The 15,472-nt window shown below is 48.4% G+C and overlaps 1 protein-coding gene across 1 annotated transcript; it reads right to left on the minus strand.

Moving 5' to 3' along the window:
- Window positions 1-595: 595 nt before the first annotated feature.
- YBX2 (Y-box binding protein 2) lies at window positions 596-15,041 on the minus strand. Its single transcript, XM_063138652.1, has 10 exons — window positions 14,897-15,041; window positions 12,649-12,712; window positions 10,389-10,422; window positions 8,057-8,146; window positions 7,675-7,965; window positions 7,333-7,445; window positions 6,294-6,468; window positions 2,047-2,226; window positions 1,576-1,668; window positions 596-708 (listed from the first exon to the last, which is right to left on the minus strand). Exons 1-9 carry the CDS (start codon window positions 15,039-15,041, stop codon window positions 1,618-1,620), a joined length of 1,143 nt encoding a protein of 380 aa, XP_062994722.1. The 3' UTR covers window positions 596-708; window positions 1,576-1,617.
- Between the last annotated feature and the right edge of the window lie 431 nt (window positions 15,042-15,472).

The raw sequence follows: 15,472 nt of genomic DNA on the forward strand, positions 1-15,472 counted from the left end.
TTGTTGGTATTGTGTGCTGAATCGCAGGTAAGGCAGAATAGCCCTGATCTACTTTGTTTTTTTTACCAGAACCGAGATCCACCAGCTGGAGATTGATGCAAGAGACATAAATTGGTCCCTGGAATTTATGTTGAATTGAATACCAGAACTGAATGGCGCGCACAGTCTTTCCACACAAACATTCATTCCTGCTTACCCCAAGCTTTCTTCACTTCAGCAGCATAATTTCATGTTGTCACTCTTTCAAACATTCAGGAATCAAACCCTTGCCAAATCCCTGCAAATCAACCAGGGGCCTACCAATAGAGCCAGGCCTACCTTTAAAACCCTGGTTTAAAATACTACGTATTTCTCAACAGAACACACACAGGAGACACAGGTCTGTGCAATTTTTTTTTGTTTACTGACGCCCAAACTGCACACAATGGTTCACACAGGGTGTTCTTCAACAATGGGGGGAGAAAAAATTAACTGAAGATTCAACAGCCAGTTTCTTTTTCTCAAACTGGCAAAGCTGTGGGAGGGGAAAGACAAACCCCTCAGAAGGTTTTTGAAGCAAAGTGACTTTTCCGGTCAAGTTCCCCCCTCAGGTTTATTTTTATTTTTTACATTCAGGGCTTCAACAGCAGCAAAGGGGGTACTGGTGAAGTTTGGGGTCTCTTCAAGTGCAGGATGAGGTAACTTGGGTTGTAGGCACATTGTGGACACCTGCAAGAGGGGAAATGCATAGTCAGACGTCGAAGGGGAGGCTGGAAACAGCGGTTACACCTAACTGCAGTGCTTGCCAAGACAACATCTGCAGAATAGAGCTTGAGGTGAAGTGCTAGCCCCACAAAGTCTACACCGCTCTAGTAAATTGAGGTACAAGCACATTTACGCTGCAGGAGTACAAGTACCACAGTTTCCCATCCTCAGAGCAATTCTGAAAACTGCTTTATAAGTGAGAGAAGGAAAAAGGAATTCAATGTGAATTTTCAGCACTCCTCCTTCTCCAAGGTAGATTCCTTGCCATGCAAGGAAAGCTAGAATTGTTACTCATTATCAGGTCTCAAGGATCCTTTTACGACAGTTTTGCAGTAAGAAGTTCGGCAGGTTTGACTTCTCATGCCTTCGCCATGCAGCTATTAAAGGCCACCAGGCTCCCTTCAGAGGAGGCTGACAACCTGAAACAGGAGCCAGCAGAAATTCCAAGCATTCTTTTCTTACATTTCACTTCTGGATCACCTGACCCATGAGGCGCTGTAGGATAACAGCATCAGAGCCATAAGGAGAGGAAGCACGCTATCCTACTGCAGAGATTCAACAAACAAGTCTGGAAAGTTTAGCAAAGCCTGAAGAGCACCCGGGAAATCCAGGACACTTCTACCCAGACAGGATTTAAAGGTCCTGTCGGACATAGTTGCAGATTTTAAGTATTTTAGCTGACCTTGGGCCAGTTTCAGACTCTCTTGGCCTAACCTCACAGGGCTGAGGGGAGGATACTTCATAGATGCTGTCATGAACTCCTTAGGCAAAAAAGCAGCATATAAATAAAACAAACAAATCTACTGATTTGCTGCACAGGCCTGTCTTTACCAGATCACAGCTCTTGGTATCCCCTCGCCGTGTGCAGATTCATTATGCCAGTAGGGCTGGGGCAAGCTCTCCCCCAGGCTCAGGTGTCGAAATCTGCAAAGGAAACCACAGTTTTGCTAACCAAACACAGGAAGGCAACGTTCCAACCAGTCGGTCTGTCCGGAGCCGGCCTGAGGAGCTGTCGCTGAGCTCAACTTCTCTGAGCCTAACTCGAGACAGACCTCTTGCGGCAAGTCGAGAGACAACAGGGCTCCAGAAAGAGATGAACGGCTCCCTAGCCATTTACAGCACTGGGCACTCTGTGTAGCGTCAAGAAAGCAGCCTGTGCGATACAATCATGCAACTTGGTTAAGAATATTACCCAAGACGCGGACTTGCTTCTGTGGATTTGGGCTGAAGATGCAAGATTCTAAAAGTCGGGCTGCTGAGGGCCACCCGGGGAGAGGCTTTTGACCGTCAGCCTCCACTTACATCCACAAGCTGTTGCTGGATCTCCGGCAGGGGCTGGGAGGGGCTCTCCTGGGCTGGGGAAGCAGGCTTGCCGGCTTCCACCACTGCTTCTTGAGCCATTGCCGGAGTGCTAGTGGCCGGGGTGTCTCCGCCAGCAGCAGCCGAGCTTGGAGCAGGCTGCTCTTTGGTAGCTGTAGTCGCCTGAGCCAGAACAGAAGGTGGTTAGTTTTCCAAATGGAGGTCTACATTGAGCAGTGCGTGGTTTTATGCGCACGTACGTATGAACTCCTGCACCGTTCCTTCGGATCTTTCACAAACGAGTCCCATTTATTTATGGGCACTCCTGGTCTATAGCAGTGGTTCCCAAAGGGGGCGGTGGGATTACATAGGGGGGCGTTAAGAGGCAAGAGGGCAGCAGGGGGGCGCTCGAGGTGGTCTTTTCCGTACCAGGAGTTTTGGTTACAGAAGGCAATTTCTGATCGCTATCCTGCACTATGGAGAGTGGTTCATTTATTTATTTTATTTATTTAATTACATTTCTATACTGCCCAATAGCTGGAGCTCTCTGGGCGGTTCACAAAAATTAAAAACATTTAAAGTATAAAACAACAATATAAAACCATAATATAAAATACAGTATAAAAGCTCAACCAGATAAAAACAGCAGCAATGCAAAATTACGAATTTAAAACACCAAGTTAAAATTTATTTATAGACTGTTAAATGATGTTGCATCTCCAACATCATATTTGGTGGAATGTGGTTTTAACGTGGTCTGCCTACTTCACTCCAAGCAAAGAAATCGACTCCAGATTACTAAACGTGGTGATTTAAGACTCATGTTAAGTGACTTTAAACCAGACATTGGGAAACTGGTTATCACTTCATCAAGCCCATCCATCACATTAAGAATTTACTGACTAGTGAGGTACTCTACCCTAGTTACTAAGTGTGATATCTAATATTCTTGCTAAATGACTATCGGACTTTGAAAAGCTGATATCACTGGATCAAGTTCATCAATTATGTTTAATTGAATAAACTAAAAAAAAGGTAATTGGATTTTGAATATTCAATTAATTGTTACTGTTTTTAATTTTATTGTTATTATCTTCCTTAGCGGGTCGTTGAAAACCGCTATTCTGAATAATGATTTTTATAGTGTAGGGTAAGGGGGTGCTGGGCATGAGTTTGTGGAACCAAGGGGGAAGTTACCTGAAAAAGTTTGGGAACCACTGGTCTATAGCAAAGGAAGACCTTCCCCGTCATACACACCTCAGCTCTGCTGTGTCAGTTCACAGGCAGAGAGATTTATTTCTGGAGCAAATCACTGTGTACATTTCTTGCAAGGCGGAAGCATAAAAGGCATGGCAGAGGTGACAGAGGGGTGGCCTCACACCCCTCCAAAAAGACTTGAAGTGAAAAAGAGAATTAGCTCCATCCCTCTTCTTGAAGGCTTAAGCACAACAACCTTTGTGAACCGCCCAAAGAGCTTCCAGCTATTGGCAGTATAGAAATGCAATAAATAAACCTTTGGAAGAAAGTACTGGCACTATCAGCAAACTCTTCCACTTAAATCAGCCTTCCTCAACCTGGGGCGCTCCAGATGTGTTGGACTGCACCTCCCAGAATGCCCCAGCCTGGCTGGGGCATTCTGGGAGTTGTAGTCCAACACATCTGGAGCGCCCCAGGTTGAGGAAGGCTGACTTAAATAGAGGTCTTTGAGAGAGTAGAGACGGACCCCAGATCTATACCCCAGTGCTCCCAAAGGAAGCATTTTTGGGGAGGGGTTGCTTTGTTTAATTGCTGTGCAGAAAGTGATTTTCAAGGGGGAATTGCAGCTGGGGATGGAAGGTTTCTCTCTCTCTCTCTCTCTCTCTCTCTCTCTCTCACACACACACACACACACACACACACACACACTCACTCACTCACTCACTCACTCACTCACTGCATGGCAATTAAGCTTAGAAAAAAAAACTTTCCACGGGTTTAGGATGATCCAGGACAAGATGAAAATTAACTAAAGAATTCATTTTACTTGAAATCATTTTGATGAGACATGGGCTGGCTTTGGCTCCTGTGAAATTTAAATAAATCCTAGTTATTGTTTCTTCATTTGCATATATAGATATAAAACATCTGCAAGTTTTAGGCAGATTTTTGTCCTATGGGCCTAGATCCCAAAACTTTCAAGTGCCTAGCTATGCCGCCCAACAGCCAGCCACATTTAAATTCCACTGCTCTAAGAACTTTTAACCCATGTTTACAGAACCCGTTGGTCTGAACATCATGTTTCAACATCAATTCTTCCAAGGTATACAGGAGCTTTTGCGGGAGGATCCCCCTATTTTATTTATTTATTACTTTTTATACCACCCAACAGCCGAAGCTCTCTGGGCGGTTCACAAAAATTAAAACCATAATAAAACAACCAACAGGTTAAAAGCACAAATACAAAATACAGTATAAAAAGCACAACCAGGATAAAACCACGCAGCAAAATTGATATAAGATTAGAACAGTAAAATTTAAATTTAAGTTAAAATTAAGTGTTAAAATACTGAGAGAATAAAAAGGTCTTCAGCTGGCGACGAAAGGAGTACAGTGTAGGCGCCAGGTGGACCTCTCTGGGGAGCTCATTCCACAACCGGGGTGCCACAGTGGAGAAGGCCCTCCTCCTAGTAGCCACCTGCCTCACTTCCTTTGGCAGGGGCTCACGGAGAAGGGCCCCTGTAGATGATCTTAAGGTCCGGGTAGGTACATATGGGAGGAGGCGTTCCTTCAAATAACCTGGCCCCAAACCGTTTAGGGCTTTAAATGTCAATACCAGCACTTTGAATCGGGCCCAGACCTGGACTGGCAGCCAATGAAGTTGTAAAAGGACTGGCGTAATGTGATCTCGCCGGCCAGTCCCTGTTAGTAAACGGGCTGCCCTGTTTTGTACCAGCTGAAGCTTCCGGACAGTTTTCAAAGGCAGCCCCACGTATAACGCATTGCAGTAATCCAAATGAGAGGTTATCAGAGCATGGATCACTGTAGCTAGGCTATCTCTGTCCAGATAAGGGCGTAGCTGGTATATCAACCTAAGCTGATAAAAGGTGCTCTTTGCCACTGAGTTCACCTGTGCCTCAAGTGACAGTTCTGGATCCAAGAGCACCCCCAAACTACAGACCCGATCCTTTAGGGAGAGGTCAACCCCGTCCAGGACAGGGCAAACATCACCTTGCCGGACAGATGAACCACCCGCTAACAGTACCTCCGTCTTGTCTGGATTGAGTCTCAGTTTGTTAGCCCTCATCCAGTCCATTACCGTGCCCAGGCACTGGTTCAGAACAGCCACTGCCTCACCTGGGTTTGATGAAAAGAAACCCAGAGCTTCTATTTAAAACTGTAGCTGGTTAAGATGTGGAACCAGCTGTCCTTCTCTTTAGATTACGTTATACATGTTTAGACGGGCTACTATGTTGTAAGACATCCTCATAGAATCATAGAATAGCAGAGTTGGAAGGGACCTACAAGGCCATCGAGTCCAACCCCCTGCTCAGTGCAGGAATCCACCCTACAGGATCCCTGACAGGTGGTTGTCCAGCTGCCTCTTGAAGGCCTCCAGTGTGGGAGAGCCCACAACCTCCCTAGGTAACTGGTTCCATTGTCGTACTGCTCTAACAGTCAGGAAGTTTTTCCTGATGTCCAGCCGGAATCTGGCTTCCTTTAACTTGAGCCCGTTATTCCGTGTCCTGCACTCTGGGAGGATCGAGAAGAGATCCTGGCCCTCCTCTGTGTGACAACCTTTTAAGTATTTGAAGAGTGCTATCATGTCTCCCCTCCATCTTCTCTTCTCCAGGCTAAACATGCCCAGTTCTTTCAGTCTCTCTTCATAGGGCTTTGTTTCAGACCCCTGATCATCCTGGTTGCCCTCCTCTGGACACGCTCCAGCTTGTCTGCGTCCTTCTTGAATTGTGCAGCCCAGAACTGGACGCAATACTCTAGATGAGGCCTAACCAGGGCTGAATAGAGAGGAACCAGGACCTCACGTGATTTGGAAGCTCTACTTCCATTGATCCTGTCCAACTCAACCCTGGAAACCCACCAGAACATTTAGTATGAGCGCTGAACACAAAGTTTTAAAGCTTCCAAGGCGATAGAGGTAAGAAAATTCAGGTTTTCGTGTAAGTAGGCAATAAAGTGAATTGCCCAAGTTCCAACCTGATCGAGTGCCCATCCCTGACAGACTGCGCTGTCAGCTAGCCCACCTCGGATCTTACCTCAGCTGCAGTCTGGCGGGCTGCAGCTGTTTGCTGGCGCCTGCGTTGGAAGTAAGGACGATTGCGCTGGCGCTGGGGCTCAGGACGGATGCCATCCGCTGGGGCTTGTGCCGCTTTCGTCTCGCCATCTCCTCCTTCAGTGGTGGGCTGCTGAGGTGGGCGGGGGCGGAAAGGTCTGGACAGGGAGAAGTCTGGGAGTTACCTCTCAGCCCTTTTTCAAGACAAAGGGGGTGGGGGTCGAAGCTCTCCATCTTCCATGACAGAGTTAAGCTTGGACCATGGTCTTGGTGGCTGCTTCCCAGCTTCGCAACTACCACAACAGTTTGAAGTCTAAATACCTTCCAAAACTGATTTTATTATAGAAAAAGATTTAGTGGCTGGAGGTAAGCCGCACCATGGATTAGAAACATAAATGGAAAATTCAGTCTGCAGATTTATAAGCAGCGGCCACAAATTGCTGTGGGTAAGGGAGCGAAGGAAGAACAGGGACACACTGGGATCGTTGCATTGAAGGTCACTTGAGGAAGAGGCGGGACGCAGCTCTTCCAAGTACATAATGCCACAGCTGACTGCCTTTCCATGCAGAGCAAGTAGAAGGAGAGGAAGGCACTGGAGGAGGGGCTCCTTTTTAAAAGGGGAGGTAACTTCTACTTTTGAAATGTTTGTGAGATATTAGAGGAGACGTTCCTCCCTTTTTTTCATGGGTGGCTCTACCCACCATGAAGAGAACTGGAAAGCAGAAGAACTGCAATATAGTCCCCATGTTCCGTTAAACACGATCTTCCTCTTTACAGGAAGAGTGGGGAATGCACTCCTGGCGACCAAGCGTGCGAACTTTACAAAGCGAGCACCCACCCGTGAACAGCCCCACTCGCTTCACTTCGATTGCCTGCATTCAGCTTCGGCTATCGGGCAGCATAAAAATGCAAGAAATGAATCAATGCCCCCAAAGCGGACTGCTGTGAAGGGGAAGAAAACTGGTCACTTAAACATCTTCCGAGATGTTATCGGGCGGGAAAGGTGCTGCCTGAAGCTTTACCTGCGGTATCTGGGGCGGAAGCGAGGCGCCGGGGCTCTCTCACCAGCCTGGATCTGCTGTTGCTGGTCTCCCTCAGGCTGGGTGGCCTCTTTGGGTTCTGTGCTTTCAGAGCCCTGGGGGAGGAGATCACACTGCTCAAGATCCCTAAGAATGGCCCCCAAGCTGCCTTTGGCTCGAGCCAAAAGAGACGCGTCCAAGGGTATGACGCATCAACAGCAAGGAATGCAATGCAATGATCCAAAACAACAGCAAAACTCCCACAGTGGCTGGCAAGAGACCAGACACGTGGCTTCTCCCAACCATAAGACAGGCTCTCTAGACGATTCCCCAGAGGGAACTCACTTCTGCCGGCTGGACCTGCTGTGGGGGCGGACCCCGAGGACCCCGCACAAATCTCCGGCGAAAGAAAAAAGGCGGGGGGCGCCTCCGCCGAGGGCGCTGCTGCACAGCGTCATCAGCTCTCTCCCCCTCGCTGACCGTCTCTGCGCCCCCTTCTGTCCGGGTGGCATCCTGTGGCTGTTGAGCCTGCCGGGGCCTGGGGATGAACCTGCGAAAGCGGCGGCGGTTGGGAGCATAGCGGCTGCCTTTCACGGGAACGCCGCCGGGGCCAGTGACATTCGCTGCCTCGGCACCCTGCAGAAGACAATTTAGGGGCAGAGATCAGCTGGGAGGTTTCCGCCAGAGCTCTCCAAGGGCTGCTAGTCCAATGCCACATCTAAGCTACCTTCTCTCCTTCCACAACATCGAACTCCACTGTTTCCCCGTCTCCAACGCTGCGGAGGAATTTACGGGGATTGTTTCTCTTGATTGCCGTCTAGTAAAGAGCAGAGAGAAGACAGAATGAGCTCTGCAGCAAGAGGATGACATTCATGCAATAGCTCACGTTTCTACCAATGCCCCATGAAAGTGAGTGCCAGCTCATTTCACAAATTCCGCCAGCATTTGGGCTGCGCTACATTTCACGCAATGTAGAATGTCTTGTTTTCCTCGAGAAATGGGGGGCAAGGGGAGGAGAAGTCCCTGTACCCACGAGATAATCCCAGGAACCAGGACATGCCATCTGAGCAAAGCAAATTCACAAACCATCGGAAATTGATTTTTAAAATGTTCTTTTGCAGCGCCAGCCATTAGGAATGGACAGACTTCTTCACATAGCACAGCCTTCCTCAACCTGGAGCGCTCCAGATGTGTTGGACTACATCTCCCAGAATGCCCCAGCCAGCTGGCTGGGGCATTCTGGGAGGTGCAGTCCAACACATCTGGAGCGCCCCAGGCTGAGGAAGGCTGACATAGCACATAAACTATGGAATTCCGTACCACAAGATATGGTGATGGCCACCAAGGCAAGACATCTCTAAAAGTTAATTAAACAAATCCATGGAAGACATGGCTATCAATGGCTGCTAGTCCTGATGGCCATAGGCTTCTTCTGAATGCCAGTTACTGTGGAACCTCAACCGGGGAAGGCTATCGCCCTCATGTCTTGGCTGTGGGCTTCCCAGAGGCATCTCGTTGGCCACCATGGGACGCAGGATGCCAAACTAGAAAGACCTGATCCAGTGGGAGTTTTATGTTTTATCCTTATTTGATCTGAGTTTTAAAAATAGAAGACTTTGGAACACATTCCGGGCTTTACAGTGGTTCAGGCTTTACAGCTACAATGGAACATAGTAATTGATGTTCTCACTCTGCCTTAGAAGATTTTAGCTTGGGCTTCTAATTTAAGGAAGTGTTCAGAAGGAGCTTCACATCCATTTAACAAGTTATTCCTCTAGTTATTCCCGTACAATCTGCCCCGCACACTCGGGTCCTCTGGGAAGAATCCACTTCAGCTAGCAAAAACTAGATTAACAACTGTTACCCAGAGGACCTTCTCTTCTGCTGCTCCCAGAGTGTGGAATGGCCTGCCAGAGGAGATTCGTCAACTTGACAGTCTTTCAGAGTTTAAAAAAGCAATAAAGACTGATCTATTCCGGCAGGCCTATCCAGTGAAATTTCAGGATGTTTTAATCATGTATGGTATGTTTTAATCCGTTTTAACGTGTATTTTATATCATGTTTTTATACTGTTTGTTTTATACTTTGAATGGTTTTAGTTTTTGTGAACCGCCCAGGGAGCTTTATTTTATTTTATTTATTACATTTTTATACCGCCCAATAGCCAAAGCTCTCTGGGCGGTTCACAAAAATTAAAACCATAATAAAACAACCAACAGGTTAAAAGCACAAATACAAAATACAATATAAAAAGCACAACCAGGATAAAACCACGCAGCAAAATTGATATAAGGTTAAAATACAGAGTTAAAACAGTATAATTTAAATTTAAGTTAAAATTAAATGTTAAAATACTGAGTGAATAAAAAGGTCTTCAGCTGGCGACGAAAGGAGTACAGTGTAGGCGCCAGGCGGACCTCTCTGGGGAGCTCATTCCACAACCGGGGTGCCACAGCGGAGAAAGGCCTCCTCCTAGTAGCCACCTGCCTCACTTCCTTTGGCAGGGGCTCATGAAGAAGGGCCCCTGTAGATGGTCTTAAGGTCCGGGCAGGTACATATGGGAGAAGGCGTTCCTTCAAATAACCTGGCCTCAAACCGTTTAGGGCTTTGAATGTCAATACCAGCACTTTGAATCGGGCCCGGACCTGGACTGGCAGCCAATGAAGTTGTAAAAGGACTGGCGTGATGTGATCTTGCCGGCCAATAGCTTTGGCTATTGGGTGGAATAAAAATGCAATAAATAATAATAATAATATTAATAATAATAGTTAAATATTACAGTTTCACATCCTTAAAGCTAAGTGGTTATCTGGCGGGTACCTGATTTCCTCCTCACTGTAAACAGAAAGATTTAGGAGTCCAGTATTGAATAATGCTGCTGGAGATACAGATGGAATTCCAACAGAGTGTAGCACCCCAGTAATTCCGACATGGAAAAGAAATACAACCCAACTTGCTGCTTGCCAACTTTAGTTTACCAGTGAATGATGTTGTGGCGGTTGAGGTACAGGCCTAGGGCATAAAACGGAGAAGGCGCTTCCTCACAGTGTGGCTCTTACCTGGTGAACAAACACATCCTCCTTGGTATCATTCCTGTGGGAAGGGGCAGGGAGAAACGAAGAAGAAGATATAAAGCTTAGAATACTTCCAGTTTGTGTCGAGCATGCAGTTTTTTCACACGAATAAGGGCTCAAATTATTGGGCGGTGGGGGGCGAGATGAAGGAGACTTAATGAAATCCACAAGATGGATTCTCATTCCCCTGAGTTTTCACAAATCATGCCCCCTTTAAAACGATTGCTGGTGGGGCAGTCACAATTGTTAAGGGGGTTTGCACCCCTCTTGTGATTTGAGCACTGTCTGAACACCTACACACCAAATTCGATTTACACAATTTTAGGTAAACCTCATTCAGCTGAGGGAATGTCACCATACATACTTTGTACCTCTTCAACTGGGACAGACATCCACCTAATCTAGGCGCAAAGAGTAATTTGAGGGGAAAGTGGGAAAAACTGATAAAGGCATGTTTTCCACAAGCCTAGATCTAGGATATTTATTGATCAGGTGATTACGCACCTGATAGCGATATAAACTTCAATTGTACATTATGAGTTTAGCATTAGTAAGAGCCAGAAATTCTAATTTTTTAAGAAGTTCATTCAAAATAAATCAGAATCAAGTCTCTTAATTCTCAACTTGAGAACAACAACAATTTGTACAAAAGATATGCCAGATATGCTTAAGTTTAGAATAATAGAATAGCAGAGTTGGAAGGGGCCTACAAGGCCATCGAGTCCAACCCCCTGCTCAATGCAGGAATCCACCCTAAAGCATCCCTGACAGATGGTTGTCCAGCTGCCTCTTGAAGGCCTCTAGTGTGGGAGAGCCCACAACCTCCCTAGGTCAAGGGTTCCATTGCTGTACTGCTCTAACAGTCAGGAAGTTTTTCCTGATGTCCAGCTGGAATCTGGCTTCCTTTAACTTGAGCCCGTTATTCCGTGTCTTGCACTCTGGGAGGATCGAGCAGAGATCCTGGCCCTCCTCTGTGAGACAACCTCTTAAGTATTTGAAGAGTGCTCTCATGTCTCCCCTCCATCTTCTCTTCTCCAGGCTAAACATGCCCAGTTGTTTCAGTCTCTCGTCATAGGGCTTTGTTTCCAGACCCTTGATCATCCTGGTGGCCCTCCTCTGAACACGCTCCAGCTTGTCTACATCCTTCTTGAATTGTGGAGCCCAGAACTACCTGACCAGAAGTTGTTCACTCCTGTGCCTTCACTAGAAACAGTGCCGCTGATGAACGCTAAGGGTGGCTTTCTACTAGCACAAAAAAATTCCTTTTACGTACAAATACCCCGAGAGAGCATCAAAGCACAAATAAGGAATCTCAAGCCCTCAGCTGGCTTGCTGGGAGTGTCCCAACTGTGCTGATTTGCATAACCAGCTGTTTGTACAGGCCATACCAACAAGCATTTATCTCTGCCAGATTACTCCAACCAACTAGCCCAGATTTCTGAAATCACATAAAGGAAACGACGACACTACATCTTGTTATATTTGCAGGAGCATCTGGTCAAATGCTTAAGGGAGTCGTGGAAGGCTCTTCTTATCATTCACACACAGACTTGATCACACAAACACTTGGGCTTCAGTGCATGAATTTACATCCAGGTGTACAGAGATGCCTGTCCAGGTTTGCTCACAGCTTTCACTGGCGTTATCTTGGGTTGGGACCAAAGTTTTTTTTTCTGAAAGAAAAAGCTGGGTGGTCAGCTGACCAGCTGCCATGGTTTCCAGGTAATCTTTGCTCTTCTGACTCAGTCACTTCTCTCTAGGAGGAAGTCAGCCATTGAGATATCTGGTTTGTGCAGCTGAGCTTCATTTGAGACTCAGCAGGGCTCAGATCCTCCTAAAGCAAATGCATTTGTATCTGACCATGTGAAGAGTAAATTTCTCCTCAGCGCTAAATTACAGCCAACACTCACACCTGAGCTTGAGGGCCCTTCACACCTCCTTTTAGACATCCACCACTTATCTGTAATCCAACAGGAATTTACTTAAGGGGACCTTCTTGTGAAAATATCTAAGATGCATCACTCAAGAAAAACAATTTTAGCAGATTAAAGTACAGGGGATTCCTGCCTTCAACTTCATCTCTAATACTCAAAGCTTCACATTTTGTTGACTACAAGCTGACAGTCTCCAACCTCCCTAGACTGACAAAATGTTGCAATCAAACGTTCAGAGATCTTAAAACACAAGGTTCGGTAGACTCATGAATCCTCCAAATCTTTTGGGAGTAAGAGAGGGGGAGGCTCACCTGTTAATAAATCCATAGCCATTGCGGACGTTGAACCATTTCACTGTGCCCTGCACCTGGGTGGCTGCAAATCATTGCCACAGAAGAAAAAAAAGCTGATGATACGTTGAGAGGTGCACACGCGTTCTCACCCCCCAGCCCCAAGAGGAAGGCTTATGCATTCTGAACAGACCTCCTAGCCTCTTCAACACCCTGCTGCAAGAGTTGAGTGTTGAGGCCAGGGACTGAATCTTTTTCAGCCAGAGAGCAGAATTCAATTTCACAGAAACTTGGAAGGAAGGGGGGAATTCCAACAGTGGAGGGGGGGGGAGGCAAAAGGGGCAGGGCCGAATGCCAGCCTGTTTTAATTTAAACTTACTGCCAGTAACTGAGCTGATGCCAGGAAACCAACAAGCGATGGGTGGGGTGGGGTGGGGTTGGGGAAGGAGGGAGGGGCCATTTGGGAAACCCCAGAGAGCCAGATTGGGACCATGGGGCTGAGGTTCTAAACCCCTGGTTTAAGCCCAGGTCAAGATATTTAAAACAGGGCAAGTCTGTTCCCAAGGCCAGCCACAACCCAGTTATGATACTGATTTTATGTTTTTGCTGTTCACTCCCCTTTTAGGTCTTTTTAAACTGAAGGCTGAGAAATATTTTAAATAAGGTCTAACTGACACAGAGACCCCCTTCCAGAGAACTCATGCCATCGCTGAAGCCTGGCAACACACCCAGCCCCTGCTTCACATCTGGCTTTCACAGAAGCAGCGTCACGGTCTCAGTCAGCCAAGGGGCTTACAGGGGACACACTTCTTTAGCATAGCTATGGTACATACTTACACCTGTTTCAACAGTCAGAACTTCCAGCCAAGGAACTTCGCAGGACTTTTAGCCCTCGACAGAAAAACCAGCGACTTCTAGCAAGTTGACACCTGTTCTCCACTCTGAAGCAAGCAGACCCAAAACCCACATTCCTCTCATCTACCCCAAGCTAAACATTTGCAACCTCTTTAGCACCCTGGCTACGGAAACCCCTACCCTGCAAAAGGCCATGCTACGCTTCATTCAAACATCTCCGGCAGCAGCACGCTGCTTGGGAACTCAAGGGAAGAGAACAGTGCAGCCGAAGCTGTGTCCAAGGCTCGAAAGAGGGTTCCCCTAAGGGCAAGGGAGAAAGCACAGCTCACGGGGCCGAGGACATGCAGACAGGAGGCTCCAGGTTCTAAACCTGGCACTTCTAAATAAAAAGACTGGGTAGCAAGTGATTGAAGAGACCTTGCTCTGCCAAAGGGGATAAAAAACTGTGCTGAGTAGACGGATGGCTGACCTGGTGGAAAGTTAGTTTCTTGTGTTCCTATGACTAACCGAAAAAGAAACCACATTGCTAGAGAAATCCGCAATCCCTACCCCCTCTCTACACCCCACCTGTCTGACACCTTGCCTCCACATCCCAGCCAAGCAGCCCTGTCCAAAAGTTCTTAGCCCACCCTTCCAAAACCTAGTGCCCCCCCCCAAGTGGTTCGTACTACTACTCCAGACACCCCTGATCATTGGCCATACTGCCTGGGGCTGATGGGACCTGCAGTCCAAGACATTTGGAGACCCCCAGGACTTTTTAATCCCCCAGATGTAGTCAGACTACATCTCCCATCCTCCCCAATATTGGCCATGCTGGCTAGGGCAACAACTCACCCCATCACAAACATTGGCCATCAGCCAATTGTACTGTTTTTGCTGCAGTTACGTTCCTTTTAAATACAGGGGCATGTTTCAAGTCTTCTAATGTATTCTACACATTATGCTCTTTTAAAACATAGTGTCACGTTTAAAGTCTATAACGTATATTCTGCACATTCGGGCAGAATTCCCCTGAAGATGAGTCCACAAGCCCTCCAAAACTCGTTAGAACTTTTGGTGAGTATGCGGAGCAAAAGTCCGCTTTTACCTACTTCCATTGCTTTTTTAGCATCCTTTCTGAGGATTCCCCTTTTTTTGGGGGGGGGGGAGAAATATTACTGCATTTATATCCTGCCTTCCCCCGCCCCCCTCCAAGGAACCCAAGCCCACCATCCTAAGCCTCCCCTACTTTTTTTCCATCTCATGCTGGGGCAGCAAGTCCCAGCATCCCCAGCATGGGGGACCACACTGGCTGGTGCGAAGAGCCCCCCAGGTTTGGAGAAGGCTACTCAGCCTGCTCGCCCCTCCCCCACCAGGCCCCTCCCCTCCCCAGAAGCCCCGCCCACGCAGAGGGCGGTTGGCCCCTCCCCCTCACCTAAGACGCGCTTGGCCGCCTGGCTCCGAGCGACGACGCCCCCCGCGGGTGCCGCGGGTTTGGCCACCCCGGCCGCGGGCTCCCCCGCGGGGCTCTCCCCGGTGCCGGTCACGGCGCCGCCGCCGCTCTCCGCTTCGCTCAGCATCCCCGCCGCCTCCGCTGTCTCCCGCCCGGCAGTCCCGTCCGTTGGTGCCGCCGCCGCCGCCGCCGCTGCTCCTGCGGCCACCGAACCCGCGCCTCGCGCCCTGGGCCACACCCTCGCTCCGCGCGGCGCCAACGCCCAATCAGCAACGGCTGCTTTTTTTTCCCCCTCCCTCGCTCGCGCGCTCCAGCCAATCAACAGCCGCCCCTGGCTACCGGCCGCTACCTGGGCTCTTATACCTTCTCGGCCACGCCCCTGAGCCGCGCCCCGCGCGCCCATTGGCCGCAGGTGCCGCTCAGGTGCGCTCCGGCCACGTGGGGGCCACCCCGAAGGCTGCGAGGCAGTGCGAGAGCCGCCGTGCAAAGGGCTCGGGGCCCGCTGCGGCGGCGGCTCAGGTGCGTGCCTTTGCACCCTGGCTGCCGCACCTGCACCTG

This window comes from Elgaria multicarinata, chromosome 11 (genome assembly GCF_023053635.1).
Source record: "Elgaria multicarinata webbii isolate HBS135686 ecotype San Diego chromosome 11, rElgMul1.1.pri, whole genome shotgun sequence".
Classification (NCBI taxonomy): domain Eukaryota; kingdom Metazoa; phylum Chordata; class Lepidosauria; order Squamata; family Anguidae; genus Elgaria; species Elgaria multicarinata.